This window comes from Cydia splendana, chromosome 27, assembly GCF_910591565.1.
Source record: "Cydia splendana chromosome 27, ilCydSple1.2, whole genome shotgun sequence".
NCBI lineage: Eukaryota > Metazoa > Arthropoda > Insecta > Lepidoptera > Tortricidae > Cydia > Cydia splendana.
This window is the reverse complement of record NC_085986.1, coordinates 1,084,457-1,101,092: the sequence shown is the minus strand read 5'-3', so window position 1 is coordinate 1,101,092 and position 16,636 is coordinate 1,084,457. Positions and strand designations below refer to the sequence as shown.

At 40.1% G+C, this 16,636-nt stretch overlaps 1 protein-coding gene and 1 long non-coding RNA gene across 2 annotated transcripts in view; one reads left to right on the top strand and one right to left on the bottom strand.

Moving 5' to 3' along the window:
- Positions 1-12: 12 nt before the first annotated feature.
- Positions 13-7,829, bottom strand: LOC134803637 (DNA-binding protein Ets97D). Its single transcript, XM_063776421.1, has 8 exons — positions 7,805-7,829; positions 7,574-7,715; positions 6,681-6,806; positions 5,785-5,858; positions 4,801-4,880; positions 4,286-4,424; positions 2,831-2,984; positions 13-2,407 (listed from the first exon to the last, which is right to left on the bottom strand). Exons 1-8 carry the CDS (start codon positions 7,827-7,829, stop codon positions 2,302-2,304), a joined length of 846 nt encoding a protein of 281 aa, XP_063632491.1. The 3' UTR covers positions 13-2,301.
- Positions 7,830-8,191: 362 nt separating this feature from the next.
- Positions 8,192-16,636, top strand: part of LOC134803851 (uncharacterized) — a 129,242-nt gene continuing 120,797 nt past the window's right edge. The window contains exon 1 of the long non-coding RNA XR_010146037.1: positions 8,192-8,214. This is a non-coding gene — a long non-coding RNA (uncharacterized LOC134803851). The remainder of the gene's footprint in view (positions 8,215-16,636) is intronic.

The window sequence follows — 16,636 nt, the reverse complement described above, 5'->3', positions numbered from 1 at the left end:
TAAAACAACATGTATAGTAAACAAGCGTAAACTGTATTTATACAAACAGACCTTAAATACACTATTTACACACGCACGTACACAAACACACGTCGGTCAAGGCGTGTTTACTATTCATACATCGACAGCCTTAAGGCCCCATTCGCACGACAGCTTAAAAACCGTCGCGTTAAAACCCGACGTTGGCGCTTTTTTACCGCTTCTAATATTTGTGTTCATATGAACGCTTAAAAATCACTTGTCAGTCGTACTGCCACGTACGCATCTCAGCAAAGCCATACTTTATTTGCTATTACGACGTATTATTTGAATATAGCTTGAATATTTCAGGAATTAGTAAGCATAAGTTGACATTTTTAAGGTGAAACTAATAATAATTTTGACGATTGACACCGAAAATTGACACTTGACAGCCAACTGACAGCAGCGCCGGCGCTTTTTTAACGCTTGTGAGAACAGATACACGGAGTTCCGTATGATCAATTCAATTAACGGCCAACGCTCAACGACGCCGAAAATCGAACAGTGCTCGATAAAAAAGCGCCGCGCTTAAAAACCGCCTTCGTGTGAATACATACATGGTTATCCATTTGTGTCATTCAAACGCTTTTTTAACGTGCGTCGAAAAAGCTGCCGTGCGAACGGGGCCTTAAGGCTACCCAGAGATAAAGGGTATCCAGACTAGTCAATGTTTCGCCAATCTGATTAAATTGTCCGATCAGGACGTGCGAACGCAAACGCCAATTTGGCTCGCCGAATTAAACCGCCGATTATGACCGATAAAATGAGGTGCGGACGCAAGAATACCCATTTGTGACGCCAGTATTTTTATTTTGGGGCATTTTTTTCAATTTAGGGGGCTCTAATATCACCATGAATCTAAAATTGGTGATTAAATTGAAAATTGCCACCAATTTACTTTCTGATCAAATCGGTCGATTTGATCACCTCTGTCTGGACACGCCTTAACATTCGTATACTTAGTCAAGCAAATCTTGTCAGTAGCAAAAGGCGGCATATTTGAAAAATCGCGGGTTAGCAACACTTATTTCGAATAATTCCAAAATCGCGTGTCATCTGTGTTTTATTTGTGGAATGTGGATCGTGGATGAGAGCCATCTTGTTTGTTTACATTCTGAATCGTTGCTATTTCGAGAGAAATTTCTGCTGTCACCATTAAATGGCAATATATTAAATATTATTGTGCATGAACTTAAAAGTCAAGGTGCCTACAATGTAGAATCATGCTTGTTGATCGTAAATATTTGTAAAATTGGAGGTTATGATAATTATAGTTTGTCAAAGGACTGTCTCATTTCAATCATAGATAGACAGAATCATACTATCTTTGTCTTACACTAGTACTAGCTAGCACCCAAAATAAAAGGATGAGTATAGTTTTCCTGGTTCTTGCTGACTGACAAATTGGTTTGACCAACTATATTTATACATCTACAGCCTTAATGGCTCCTCTACACGATGGGCCAGCGCCGGCCACTCCAAGGGACGCATTTATGCGTTAGAGGGAGCAATTGATATTGCTATCTCATTCTACCGCATGGCTGCCATAACATTCGTATTTATGTAATTTTGTTTGTATTTACGTTCTAAATAGGAAATATTAGGCAAAGCTCCGCGTAGGTGGCACCTTTGTGGCACATACAGTAAACAAACCACATTGACACATCACACGTCACGTCAATCACATGGCCTACCGCGAAACAAAAAAACCGAAATTTCGTTATCTAATCTCTCTATCACTCTTGCATATTCGAGCGATAAAGAGGCAGATAACTAAATTTCGATTTTCGCGTTTACCGGTAGGCCCTTGTTAACAAACCGCCTTGATGCATCAGTCATATTTTATTGTCTGTGAAAACTTGTCAAAAAACAGTTTAAGGCACAGTATGTATAAGTTAGTCTATAAATTTACTGAGTCGGTAGTGCTGCACTCTGGCGGCAGAATATTGCAGTAATATATCCCCTATTAGATTTTTTGTGTAATTCCATACCTGCTACTATAATCATATTTACATAGGTAACACTGAAAGTTTCTGGGCCACAATTATTAAGGATTTTTTTATTCGGCTGTCACTGTTTTCGTGAGTGACCCATTTTGCTACACTAAGCATGTGGTGTGAGACACGAAATTGTACACGAGCCTGGCGTGCTGTGAATATCATGCGACTCTGCGAATGTTGTGAGTGACCCCGTGAGTGACCAACCCGCACGAGAACATTGTCATACCAGTGGCCCTCATGAGTGACCAGTCGACACTAGAAAATCTGTGTGAGTGACCCCCTACGCCTCGTGCCTGTCGTCGTGGACCTCCTGCACGAGCTGCGCGAGCTCGCCCGCGCCGTACCCGAGCAGCTGCTGCAGATCGCACACGAACTTATACACGAACCTGTTGACAAGTTATAAGCACAGAATAAGAAATAATTACATTTTTGGTACAATGGCACAGAATAAATAATAGTACTAGGTACAGAAGACTCACTCTCTAACAAAACGCGTCTGTTACGATCAGCACAGATATGGCCGCTAGGTGGCGACAGCGCCACGCGCGGCTTATGACAAACCCCAAAATTAGGGCCGGACGGATGTACTTTTAGCTACCTGTAGCAAAGCGACGAAATCGCGGAGCCACGCCCGACAATGGTTTTATCGCTCACTACTTTTCTTTCAATGTATGTGAGTGACCAGCGAGTGACTGTCCCCGTGATCGTGAGTGACCGGTAGTGAGTGACTGTCAATGTGATCGTGGGTGATCGACCGTGAGTGACTGTACATGTGACCGTGAGTGACCGAGTGTAAAATAAACACTCACCTTTTCCCCGCAACTTTCGCAATCATATCTCCGTCGTAATAATATCTCAAAGCCCTAGACAGTTTCTCGTAGTTCATGGCCGGTTTGTGTTTGCGCGCCCCCCACAGTCGAGCCACTCGCTCCGGCTCGAGGAGCTTAAACTCGCCCTCGGTGCCTGCGGGACAAAGAAACGGATTATGAATGAATTTATTTATTACAGACAATGTTAGGTCCACATAGTTTTGAACTTAATCTACATGTTAGTTACTAATAATAAATATATAAAAGTGATCTGGTCCTCTGGCTCATTTTGCATATCAGAGGACAATGAAACTTATTGGCCATCATGCTTAAAATACTGTTGCCACTCCCGCGCACCTTGGCTAGCAGCGAGGCAGTTTTCTTGCGCCAGACGGCATCAAAGCCGTGCGCGGGCCTCCGCCAACATGGATGACGCGCCGCAGAACCACGGGAGCCCCAACAGCATCCTAAACGCATTATTGTAGTGGATGCGCAAAGCATTGTAAAGCATTGAGCATTATGGACGAATCAACTTTTTGACCGACACAAATCTGTCCACAACTTTTAAACTTAGTTGTAAAATTTCACCTTTATAGTGTATGTTAAAACATTGAACGCAGCAACTGTTAAACCTAATAAACTGACACTATGTACATTAGGAACCCGATTTGTTGGTAACTCTAGAGACACTTTGAGTTATAGTAATAGTAGTAGTAGTTACGCAAGAGACACTCAAAACTGCTGGTCAATAGTTCCTGAAGAAACTGCCAGTAATGCACTTGCCCCGATGAATGTGCACAGCAGACACACGTGAGTGAGGCCCAGTAAGTGACTTGGGACTTTGTGAGTGACCGAACAGCAGACGCGCTGTTGTATGAGTGACCGTGAGCCCCAATAGGTGAGTGACCGACGGTGGTGTGTGTGACCATGTTACTTGTGTGACAGAGTGTATTGCTTCGTGAGTGACCGCATACCCGGTATGTTGTGTGAGTGACCGAGTGTGATAGTTAGCGTGCCACCGTATAACGTCCAGGTGTTCCGCGCTCGTCAGCAGCTCCAGCAGAAACTGCCACAACTGCACTTGTCCGTTGTTTCCATTCCGAGTGTGAGCGAACGTCGCCTCCTCATCCGTGTATGTGTGGATCACTTGCTGATGGGACTGGCGTGAGTATGGCGCGCTAGTGACCCAGTGAGTGACCGAATGTGTGAATGAAATTACCGTCGTTTGCGAGTGAGTGACCGAGTTAGGGACGTTGTTAGTGTGGCATGAGTGACCGAGTAGCAGACACTGTGTTGCGTGAGTGACCGTGCACGTGCAACCAATTGAGTAAGTGATAGAGTGAGAGACCGGTTATGGTGTGAGTGACAGTGTCGCTGGCGTGACAGGGTGTTTTACTCAATAAGTGACCGAATAACAGTTATGTTGTTGTGTGAGTGACCGAGTGTGATAGTTACCGTGCCACCGTATAACGTCCAGGTGTTCCGCGCTCGTCAGCAGCTCCAGCAGAAACTGCCACAACTGCACTTGTCCGTTATTTCCATTCCTAGTGTGGGCGAACGTCGCCTCCTCATCGGTGTATGTGTGGATCACTTGCTGTAACGATTTAACTATTTAAATGTGGCTTTCCATCACAGAAGGGTCCCTATGCTTCAAGTGCAATAAGGACCTGTTTATCTGAAATTCCAGCAGAAATTATGATGGAATGCACAATGTCCTTATTGCACATGAAGCATAAGGACCCTTTTCTCATGGAAAGCCACAAAACTTAATTTTAATTTGAAATCTACAATATAATTGAAATTTTTATTCTTCTGAGATTTTGATAGCACACGCAGTGCGTTATTTATATATCATAATTTCATAGAAGTTTGACGTTTAAAATAACACTTGCACTGCGCGGGCTATCAAAATCTCTGCAGACTTTTCTTGGTCTAACTCTAGAAATAAACGAAAAGTGAGGCGAGCTTACCATTTTGGGTCGTTTTTTGATGGCAGACTGTGGCGTTTCCAGTGGGTCAGGTTTGGTTTGGTTTTGATTCTGCACCACCGCTGCAACATACATAATATTTTTACTAGTGTCCGACCGATACGTGTTTTTTTTTGCCGAAATGGAAGGTTCGGCTTCGGCTAAAGCCGAAACTTTAGTAGATTCGTTAAAATCCTTTTAAACCCATATTAGACAGCGGCAACCATCCAGTGGCGCCCTCATCAATTGTGTTTTCTAATAAACCAATTAATTTCTGTATACATAAAGCAGTATATTAAAATTGTTGTTGTTGGCCGAAAGCCCGAAACCGAAACCGAATCTTCGGTCGGACACAATTTTTTACGTTTTCAACAACACAAAATGTTTTTACAATTAGGCATGTAATTATTAAGTTAATTTTACAGTTAAACTATTTTTTTATGGAGACCTAGGGCACTCCGAAACATGTTGCGCGAGTGACTAAAAATAAATGAGTACCGTAAAATTAGCCGTAGTACCGTAATATTAGGGGGAGGCCTATGTTCAGCAGTGGACGTCTTATGGCTGAGATGATGATGATGATGATGAAAATTAGCTTAATTGACATGTTCTCCTCTACAGTTCGCATTTATCAGCCGATTTTCGTGATATTTGGTGAGCGCGTTCGGTAAATATATAGATTTTTTCGTCGATTCAGTTTTTGGAATATTTCAAAATGGCTGAGCCATGAGGGTTCGCGAGGGGTACAGCTTACAAAGCCATTAGTGTTATTATGACTCATGTAAATATTAGAATTTTGTTAATACCTAATAATAGTATATTTTCTGAGGTGTGAGTGACCGAGTGGTGCTTGAGTGGCTGAATGTATGGCTACGTGAGTGACCACATAAAATGTATGTTGTTGTGTGAGTGACCGAGTGCGTTAGTTACCGTGCTTTGAAATAGTATACTATGTATTAACATTGCGATTTTAAAATTGAAACTTACCAATAAACTTGCATTTCCTCAAAAGTTCAAAATGTGTCCAAAATAAGTCGCCCGGGTCCGATGGTACTTTTTCTCTAAAATGAAATACAAATTTATAAATAATATGAGATGAAAATTAAATAAAAAAAAAGCTCATTAAGTCACTTCAGTTTAGTTTTCTCGAAATATAAAAAAAAAAATATTTATTTCAAATCACAATTTTGTGTCGCAATTTTTTTAGACGTATTGATTGAACGTCATAAATAATTAAAAGTACGTCTCATTTACTTCAAATCACAATTTTATGTCGCAATTCTTTTATGACGTAGGTCTGTATTAAAAAACGAACGTCATAAATCATTAAAAGTACGTCTTATTTACTTCAAATCACAATTTTATGTCGCAATTCTTTTATGACGTATTAAAAAACGAACGTCATAAAAAATTCAAAGTACGTCTCCAATTTTTATGTAGGTATACATAAGCGTCACAAAAAGAACAAAAAATTTGACTGATGTTCTTTTTTTAACAAAAGTAAGTACTTTTAATTTATAATTTGAAATACATGTCATATTATGAAAGAATAGGTGACGAAGCCCTCCGGTGGTGAAGGTTTAACAAAACTTCCGTGAGACACAGACATATTAAAAATATTGAGAACGGGTCACTCACGTATTTAAAGTCGAAAAACGCTCGACATGTTTCACTCCATACCGAGGAGTGTCATCAGGAGCTTGCGTTGACGGTGACGGAATACGTGAGTGACCCGTTCTTAATATTTTTGATATGTCTAAATATATTATTAATATATTTTTTTTAAGTTGTGTAAAAGTGCGTACTTTTTTAAATATAAGGAGACGATAAAACACATGTTTTTGAGAAATCAAAACTCACGGTTAAAATGGCTATAAACTTACTTGAAATCTAAATTAGTGAGTGCACACAACGTCCACCCACTGATGTGCCAATCTGACAGCTTGACACCTGTCAGATTGAACTGCCGCACCGCCCACTGTATCCATAGTTTGACGTGTTGAACGGACCTGTCAAGGTTGTCACCAGTTGAAATGATTTAATATGTATGGATACGAAAAGGACCAAAGTATATTATAGTTGTATAGGCCGTTGTATAATGGTCATTACAGTTCAGCTATAGAATACCATTTTTCAGGGTTGTCGGGTATAAAGACGCGACTGTGCCACTGTGGAAGACGCGACTGTGGTGCTGCTTGTTTAATATTATAGTTGTCTAAGCAGTTGTTTAATGGTCATTATAGTTGTCTAAACCGTTGTGTAATGGTCATTATAGTTGTCTAACTAAACCATTGTATAATGGTCAGCTATAGCATACCAATCTGCAGGGTCGTCCGGTATGCAGGCGCGGCTGTGGTGTTGTTTGAAACTAGCGTCCACCACCCACTTGACGGCATATTGTTGTATAAACCGTTGTATAATTGTCATTATAGTTGTCTAAACCGTTGTATAATGGTCAGCTATAGCATACCAATCTGCAGGGTCGTCGGGTATGCAGGCGCGGCTGTGGTGTTGTTTGAAACTAGCGTCCACCACCCACTTGACGGCATATTGTTGTATAAACCGTTGTATAATTGTCATTATAGTTGTCTAAACCGTTGTATAATGGTCAGCTATAGCATACCAATCTGCAGGGTCGTCCGGTATGCAGGCGCGGCTGTGGTGTTGTTTGAAACTAGCGTCCACCACCCACTTGACGGCATATTGTTGTATAAACCGTTGTATAATTGTCATTATAGTTGTCTAAACCGTTGTATAATGGTCAGCTATAGCATACCAATCTGCAGGGTCGTCGGGTATGCTGGCGCGGCTGTGGTGCTGTTTGAAGCTAGCATCCACGACCCACTTGACGGCGGCGGCGTGCGGCGCCGGTTCCGGCTCTATTTCCGTTTCCTCTATCGTTTCTTCCACGTCTTGGGCTGAAAATTGTTATTTGTTATACAAGGGGGCAATGGGATATGTTGAACACTTTACCATCTAAAAAAAACCGGGCAAGTGCGAGTCGGACTCGCGCACGAAGGGTTCCGTACCATAATGCAAAAAACGGCAAAAAACGGTCACCCATCCAAGTACTGACCCCGCCCGACGTTGCTTAACTTCGGTCAAAAATCACGTTTGTTGTATGGGAGCCCCACTTAAATCTTTATTTTATTCTGTTTTTAGTATTTGTTGTTATAGCGGCAACAGAAATACATCATCTGTGAAAATTTCAACTGTCTAGCTATCACGGTTCGTGAGATACAGCCTGGTGACAGACGGACAGACGGACGGACAGCGGAGTCTTAGTAATAGGGTCCCGTTTTACCCTTTGGGTACGGAACCCTAAAAATCGCAAAAATTTTACCCTCCTGAAAATAACCCAGCCAAAATGTATTAAACAGCCAAACTTTTTTTTGCGATTTCGGGGTTGGTCCCATAGTAAAAGTTGCTCAGTATAATCCCAAAACCTCCCTGGCAGTAAACAAACTCTCCCTCAAATGGCTTCTTAAGATGAAAACATTACATGATCAAATAATGTAGGTTGAAGTCAGGCCGTTCCGTGACAGATCCAGGTGGTTTTGTATTTGGTTGGTTAATCAATAAATGTTATGACTACCCGGAAATGTACAAATTATTTTTTTACTTTTATTTACGTACCTAAAGATACAGAGTTATAGGTGTAAGAGTTTTGGAGGACAACCAACGCTTTGTGTAATGTTCAGACATAGAAGATTTTGTGACAAAAACGAGTGTTTGAGAAAATGAAACATGGATATAGTACCGGGTCATAGGTTAAGTTAGTTATGTTTTATTTTTAAATTTTAATGTATTCTTTAGTTTTATATGATGTTAACCCTAATTTTAAGTTTAGCAATAATGATACTAACCCCAATGGACCTAAAGTCTGAAATAATTTTTTTTTTCTTTTTTTATATTTATTTACGATACAAGTGCGGAAAAGAGGAAATTCGAAACGAGTGGCGATAAATTAAAACACGACCGAAGGGAGTGTTTTAAATCGACACGAGTTGCGAATTACCTATTTGCACGTGTATCGTACAACGTTTTACAGTACAGTCGCCATCAGATATATCGGAGCGGCCAAGGTGCTCACAAATATCGGAACACGCCTCTATTGTCAGGGCGTTAGAGCGCGTGTTCAGATATTGTGAACACCTTGGCAGCTCCGATATATCTGATGGCGACTGTACATATGGCCCTTTAAACACGAAAAGTGCTATTTTACGCACTAGTGCGGGAAAATAGGACCATATGTACTGTAAAATCTGTTACCGATAAGTCATAGATTAATATTTAAAATGTGTAACTTCTAGTTGCAGTAGGTAAGTTACCGAGAAATTTCAATAATGCAAATCAATTACAAAGCGGTACATAATTTCTTTATTACGTAATATATTTAGTACTTAAAAATTAAAAAGTAAACTGTAGTATACAGTGCCAAAAGAATACAAAACTACCAATATATCAAAAGAGATGAAGATATCGAACGTGTTGTGTATTTCGCGGTAGCTATCTTCTTATAAAAGTATAATGTCAAGGTATATAACATCGAGAACAGACATGGCGACCCATAGTCTAATAAAACATGGTCTTCTATTCCCAGAGTGACACAGGCGTACGTCACAATAACATGGCCGCTATATATAGCGCTATCGCATATTATCATATAGCGCTGTCGCATGATGACGTAGGCTTGTGTCAGTTAGGTGACCTAGAAAAGACGGGAATGGAGTACCAGGCGGAGTATATTATTATACCATGTGGCGACCAATGTGTACCAATGAGTTTTTCGGAACTTATGTACGAAATATCTTTTGATATTTACCAGTTGCTTTTCGGTGAAGGAAAACATCGTGAGGAAACCGGACTAATCCCAATAAGGCCTAGTTTCCCCTCTGGGTTGGAAGGTCAGGTGGCAGTCGCTTTCGTAAAAACTAGTGCCTACGCCAATTAATGGGATTAGTTGTCAAGCGGACCCCAGTCCCATGAGCCGTGGCAAAAAGCTGGGACAAACGCGAGAACTAGATGAACAGACATGTCGATATTTCATTTTGTCAATAACTTTATTTTACCACAATAACTTCTATGTTTGGTAATTTTCCACGTAACATAAGGTTATACCTATACTGCCCTCCTAAGCTAAAAAGCGGTATTTGCATAAAAATTTCATTGAAAATACGTCCTTCCCTCCTAAGCTAAAAGGACGTATTTTCAATGAAAATTTAATGCAAATACCGCTTTTTAGCTTAGGAGGGCAGTATAGGTTAAGATGTAAACAAATAAATGATTAGCGGTGGTGGCCGAGCGGATATGACGTCCGCCTTTCAATCCGGAGGTCGTGGGTTCAAATCCTGGCTCGTACCAATGAGTTTTTCGGAATTTATGTACGAAATATCACTTGATATTTATCACTAGCTTTTCGGTGAAGGAAAACATCGTGGTTTGACATATAGGCACGGTATGTCGTTAATCCCGCCCTAAAGCGGTAAAGTATATAGCACCATATGTACTGTCTCGTAATAGTACATTATGATAAAAGTGCGAAAAGTAGGAATTTCGCAACGAGTGGCGATAAATTGAAACACGACCGAAGGGAGTGTTTTAAATCGACACGAGTTGCGAATTACCTTTTCGCACGTGTATTGTACAACGTTTTACAGTACATATGGCCGTTTAAATTTGTGACATAGACACGTTTTGTCCTTAATCCCGCCCTAGGGCGGTAAAGTAGCACCATATTTACTGTCATATGGTATCGTCTTGGGTCGTCCCATTCGTTTTTCGTCAAGTTCTTAAATTAGTCCTATTCTGCTTTCGTCACTCATTCTACATTCGTCACAATCGTCGGTGGCTTTCAATGTAGAATGAGTGACGAAAGCAGAATAGGACTAATTTAAGAACTTGACGAAGAACGAATGGGACGACCCAAGACGATACCGATAATCGTACATTACATACCAAAATACATACATGAATTCGTAAATTCTCCAGATCGCAGGTGTTTGTGCCTGGCCTGCCATTTATGGGCCTCACCTTCGGTTCGGGCCATAAATATGCGAACTGGGGCTTTACGTATTACCACCCGTGGTTTGTCTAAAGTTTTACGTCTTGCCTTGGCCAGGAAGTGAGATTTTCTTCTCGCGTAGCGGTAGGGTGACGTAATAGTACATTGTGTATTAAGGGCGGGAAATAAGAAATTACGAACGAGTGTCAATTTTAAGCCCGACGCGAAGCGAGGGCTTAAAATGTTCACGAGTTCGGAATTTCTTTACCGCCCGTGGCACACACAATGTTTTTCATCACACTTGTAAGGAAAAAAAGGAGAATTAATAAAAACAAACTTCTGTATAAAACACTTTTCCGCCCTAGGGCGAAAATTTCAATTTCCCGCCCGCAAGCCCTACGTGTAAATAAGTGTTTTTCATCACACTTGCTCGGAAAAGATTTTTTCCGCCCTAGGGCGAAAAATTCAATTTCCCGCCCGCAAGCCCTACGTGTAAATACATCTTTTCCGAGCAAGTGTGATGAAAAATATATTACGTGTGAGATATGTATATTATAGTGTCCGACCGAAGGTTCGGTTTCGGTTTCGGTTTCGGCCAGTTTCGGCCAAAAAAACATGTTTCGGCTGTAGTTTCGGTTTCGGCCAAAAAACGGCCGAACCTTTCGGCCGGGCCGAAACTTACGAAATGGTACTTCGTACTATGAAACTAAACTATGTGACAAAGACCAAAAGTTGGGGAATAAGTAAGACAACAATATTTATTAAGATGTACCTACATATACTGATTCATGTATAGGTACAGAAATTAATTGGTTTATTATAAAACACAATTCCACTAATGAGGGCGCTACTAGACGGTTGACGCAGACTTAAGAGGCTGTTAATACCTATAACGCGCACACTGTCTAATTGTATCGGAGTAAATGAGATTAGCACTGTCGCATGTTACTGGGCCTGGGCAAAGGAATAATAAGAAAACTCATCATCTTCCTCGCGTAGTCCCGGAATTTTTGGCACGGCTCATGGGAGCCTGGGGTCCAATTGACAACTAATCCCAAGAATTGTCGTAGGCACTAGTTTTTAAGAAGGCGACCGCCATCAGACTGATCTTCGAACCCAGAGAGTAAACTAGGCCTTATCGGGACTAGTCCGGCTTCCTCACGATGTTTTTCCTTCACCGAAATGTAAATAGTAGGTAAATATCAAAATTATATTTAGTATAAAAGTTCCGAAAAACTCATTGGTACGAGTACGTCAAGAGTACGTGGCCTGGGTTTGTACCTTGCGACCTTCGGATTGAAAGTCGCACCAGCGCTCAAGGAAATATCTCGCTTTTTAATACAATGGACATTGCTTGGAGTCTGTGCTCAACTACTTATCCTGAAGCCTGAAGCATGGCTTTGACTTCGCATGAAAGTTCGCCTCACTGGGGCACTTCGGACGTTTAGGCCCAAGTGAAGATCGGTACCCGGCCTTGCGATATTGTCAACAAAAAATTTGCGCTCGCTGCGCTCGCGTTTTTGTTTCACCCTGTATCTACAATCATGTTGGCTTGACTGGTGAATGAATAGAGTTAGACCAAGAAAATTCTGCAATTATTTTGATAGCATACGCAGTGCAACTAGTGCAAATGTTATTTAAACGTCATAATTTCATAGAAGTTTTGGCGTTTAAAATAACACTTGCACTGCGTGTGTTATTAAAATCGTTGCAGAATTATCTTGGTCTAACTCTAGTAATTTTCTTAAAAAACTGCTTAAGTAACATCAATTTCAAGGGCATTGGGTGTTGACAGCCCCATAATATGTGTGTAAAAGCAGTTTTATGACATTTTTTCAACGATTTTAACAAGTCTACAAAAGGTTCGGTTTCGGTTTCGGTTTCGGCCGAAACTAGAGCCAAAGCCGAACATTCGGTTTCGGTTTCGGTTTCGGCAAAAAAACATGTTTCGGTCGGACACTAGTATATTACGTATTCTAAGAACAAATTAAATTACTTTCTGTGAACATATTTTAATTTGTGTTTTCAAGTAGACACACTATACTTTATTTATTTCATAATATTTATTTCAGTTTATATTACGTACGTAAAAATACTTTTTGCACCTAGTAGGTACATTCCCGCTAGTCAATGTATTTTAGCAGGTTATATAGGTTAAGATATGTAGATTATTTAAGACCCAGAACTTTAGCACTATAGAACTTTATAACAGAGTGATTGACAAAATGAAACATCGATAAACCCTGTTATCGATAAGCGAAGCAAGTTAAAGATAATTATATAGACCTGCCACGAATATTCGCCAACTATTCGGTATTCGGCCACTTTGCCGAATATTATAACTTTGTGCGAAGCCGGGGCACTCGCCAGTAACCTAAGTAATCATATTAAAGAAGATAGGCTACTACTATTTCGCGGGAGATATTTTCTTAAGCAATGTTAGTTATTCTCTATAAAGTTGTTGTCGGATGGTTTTAAAGTATCGGGATCCACTTGAGAGTTGAGACACTATACACTATATACGCGGTAAATTAACAAATTCCCAGCTGTTAGCACAAATACCGTTGCGCGTTCCCCGATTATCAACGAAGCAACTCCGTACTCGCCGCCGCGATCTGTTCGGCATCCCCCCGGCGCGCGCGCGCGCGCTAGCCTCCTCTCCACTGCACCACGCGTTGAAATTGATAAATGACATACTAGACAGCAACAAGCAGCTAGACATTTTCTTTTCCTCAGAGACTAAATTTTTAAGTGCATCATCTCGTTATTTGGAAAATATTGTAACCCCAAGCTCTATTGTAGAAACTGACAATTTAGTATAATTTTATTTCTTAATGTGAATTTAATTTATAATATGAAATAATGATAATTTATTGAAATTTCGTTTGGATTATATAGTACTGTAATATTTGTTAATATAAAAAATTAGTTCGTAATGTGACATACATACATAATTAGGATAAGTTAGTGTAATTTCATAATGACATAATTAATATAAATAGAGTATGTACCTATTTAATGACATAATTCGTAATGACTAATGAAACAGTGGATAGAATTGTATAAAATACTTATTAAAATGTATATTCACAACACTATTAGCACGTAAGGTTTATCTGTAAGTGCTGGTATGTATAAAAATAAACAAATAAACAAATAAACACTTAAAACTAGAGATGCTACGGATAGTTGTTTGGCCAGATACCGTATACCGGATGTTCGGCCTGACCATCGGCCGAATATTCGGTATCCGGTCGCCGAATATTCAGCCGATGTTTAAATTGAAAACCCCTAAAAATTTCAACCGAGAGGACGGGTACAAATTATCGTCTACTTGGGGACCAGTGATTCAAATGTTGAAACCAGCGGATATATCTTCGGACCAGTGTACGGATACTGTGAGTGTTGCGTGTCGTGCCGTGGACAATAAACATTAAACTTTAACGGGTAGCTGCAATTTCTTTGTCTACCCCAAACATTTTTATAAACTAATTTCGGGTAGTTTAGTGGTGTTTTATTAATATCTCTGTTGACATTTGTTGGGACGTCAGTCTTTCCGTGACCACAGCTGGTGCAACTCAGCTGAAACGTCGGAATTAAAGGTGAAAACAATGAAATTATATCGCGGTAGACCCGTTTGTGTAATTAAATATGTTTAAATTGTTTTTAAATAATAAACGAGTACGATTAATGACTATGATTGTTTCTCAAATCGAATTTGTTTACTCCAAAATCAAGCAAAGTTACTATCCGGTATCCGGCCAGATATTTAAATAAGGGCCGGATAGCGGATACCGGATAGTATCCGGTTCATCTCTACTTAAATTCATAGGTACGACTATATTTGCGTATCGATACCAGTCATATCGATAATTTCATTTCGTCAATCTCTCCTTTTTGCGTCAGAAAAAAAGAATGGGTCTGAAACATTTGTAGTGTATGTAAAAATATGTACCTATGTTTAGGTTAAAACTACCCACGAGTACATAAATTAATCGAGTTGATTGTATTGTTGTTCAATATATATACAACTAGAGTACAATAGGCCAATTAAATTACGAATTAACGAAGGGTCGTAGGGATCAAGTAAGGGAGTGAGGGTACATAAGAACATCTCCAACGTAGGCTTTCGACTTGACCTTACGCGGAGGCCCTTATTAAAAGTCATGGAAAAAAATCTTGCTTTCGGGCTTGCGGCCAGCCGATTTTTTCGACATAGGTTACCGATTTTATAGCGAATTTTGCTCTCTTGCACGCCAGCTTTGTCGGCCAAGCCGAGTTGCTCCTTAGCCGCGATCCTGAGACCTAACTGTCAAAAGGTCTGTCTGTTATATATAAGGGGCCCCGTGAAAGCCGAAAACTAAAAGCATCCCATCAAGTAGCGCTTTCGAGTGAAGCCAAAGAGCGAGCAGTAGAAGAGTCGTGATTACATGCATAGATTCGGCTTCGAGCCACTCTTTTGCAGTTCGGCGTAAGGTCTTATGCGAGGTCTTCTGCCTTATGGCAAAGTTGATCTTCTGCCTTAATTACACTTGGGCGTGGATCCAAATCTAAGCTTTCCTCTTTCGCAGCTGGGCCTTCTGCCTTGCTCACACTTAGGGTTACCAGATACAAATTTAGAATTTCCTGACAAAATTCCTGATTTCCGAATATTTTTCCTGACATCCATATTTTGGACGAGGAGGGGGGGTTGTGGGAGGGCTGTCTAGCCGATTGAGCCGATAGCCGCGTTTTATTAATTTAAGTTTTATTACATTTATTATTTGTATTAATTTTAGTAAATAAAAAGGTACTTTATAAAAAAAGTATATGAATTCAAAAAATTCCTGACATTTCCGTGTTCCGTCCCCATTCCTGAGAAAAAGCCAAAATTCCTGACATGTCAGGAAAATTCCTGTCATCTGGTAACCCTACTCACACTTCACATTCACTTGGTCAATTCCAAGCTCTGCTTTCTTACATCTTTTCTGTATGAGAACAACCTCGCTGAGACCCTTAAATATCGAGCCCTATGCGAAGCTAGGCTGATATAAAACTGTCCCATCCCTTCTCTGTATGAAATCCTGGATTCGCGCCTGGTTGGGACTAAAAGTAAAAATGTACAACTGTCTATCAAATTGCGTTTTTTATATCGAAAAATTTTCGCGTTTACAATCACGTTATAAGATATGATAAAGGTGACATTCGGTTGGCGACTGCAGCAGCTTTACTCTGTTGTAACGTTACTGCTGCAGCACTGTCAATTTTCGTGATAAAATGATGTGACTGATTTCCATGCTAAAAGTAGAAATGTACAACTGTCTATCAAATTGCGTTTTTATATCGAAAAATTTTCGCGCTCGCTTCGCTCGCGATTTCAATAACTTTCTAAGATATGGCGACTGCAGCAGCATTACTCTTTTGCAACGTTACTGCTGCAGCACTGTCAATTTTCGTGATAAAATTATGTGGCTGATTTCCATACTAAAAGAAAAAATGTACAACTGTCTATCAAATGGCGTTTTCGATATAAAAACGCAATTTGACTTTCTAAGCACTTCCTTGCAATATGAAACCGACACACAGACTTTAAAATTAAAAATTCAGAGTTTGGAGGATTCCATAGAATCCTTAGAAAAATTAAATGAGAGTTCTAAAAAGGTGATTAATGAATATTCTTTGGCCATGGATGATTTAATATCCCAGATTAAGCTTAATTCAGAACGGTTTGAGTCACTGACCAATGCCCAGTCATGTAAGCAAGTGACTGAACATTCGTCGACCAGTTTACTCGACCTAAGCCTGTGTGACGGTTTACCACAACAGCATGTAAATGATAATAGCTCCTTCCACACT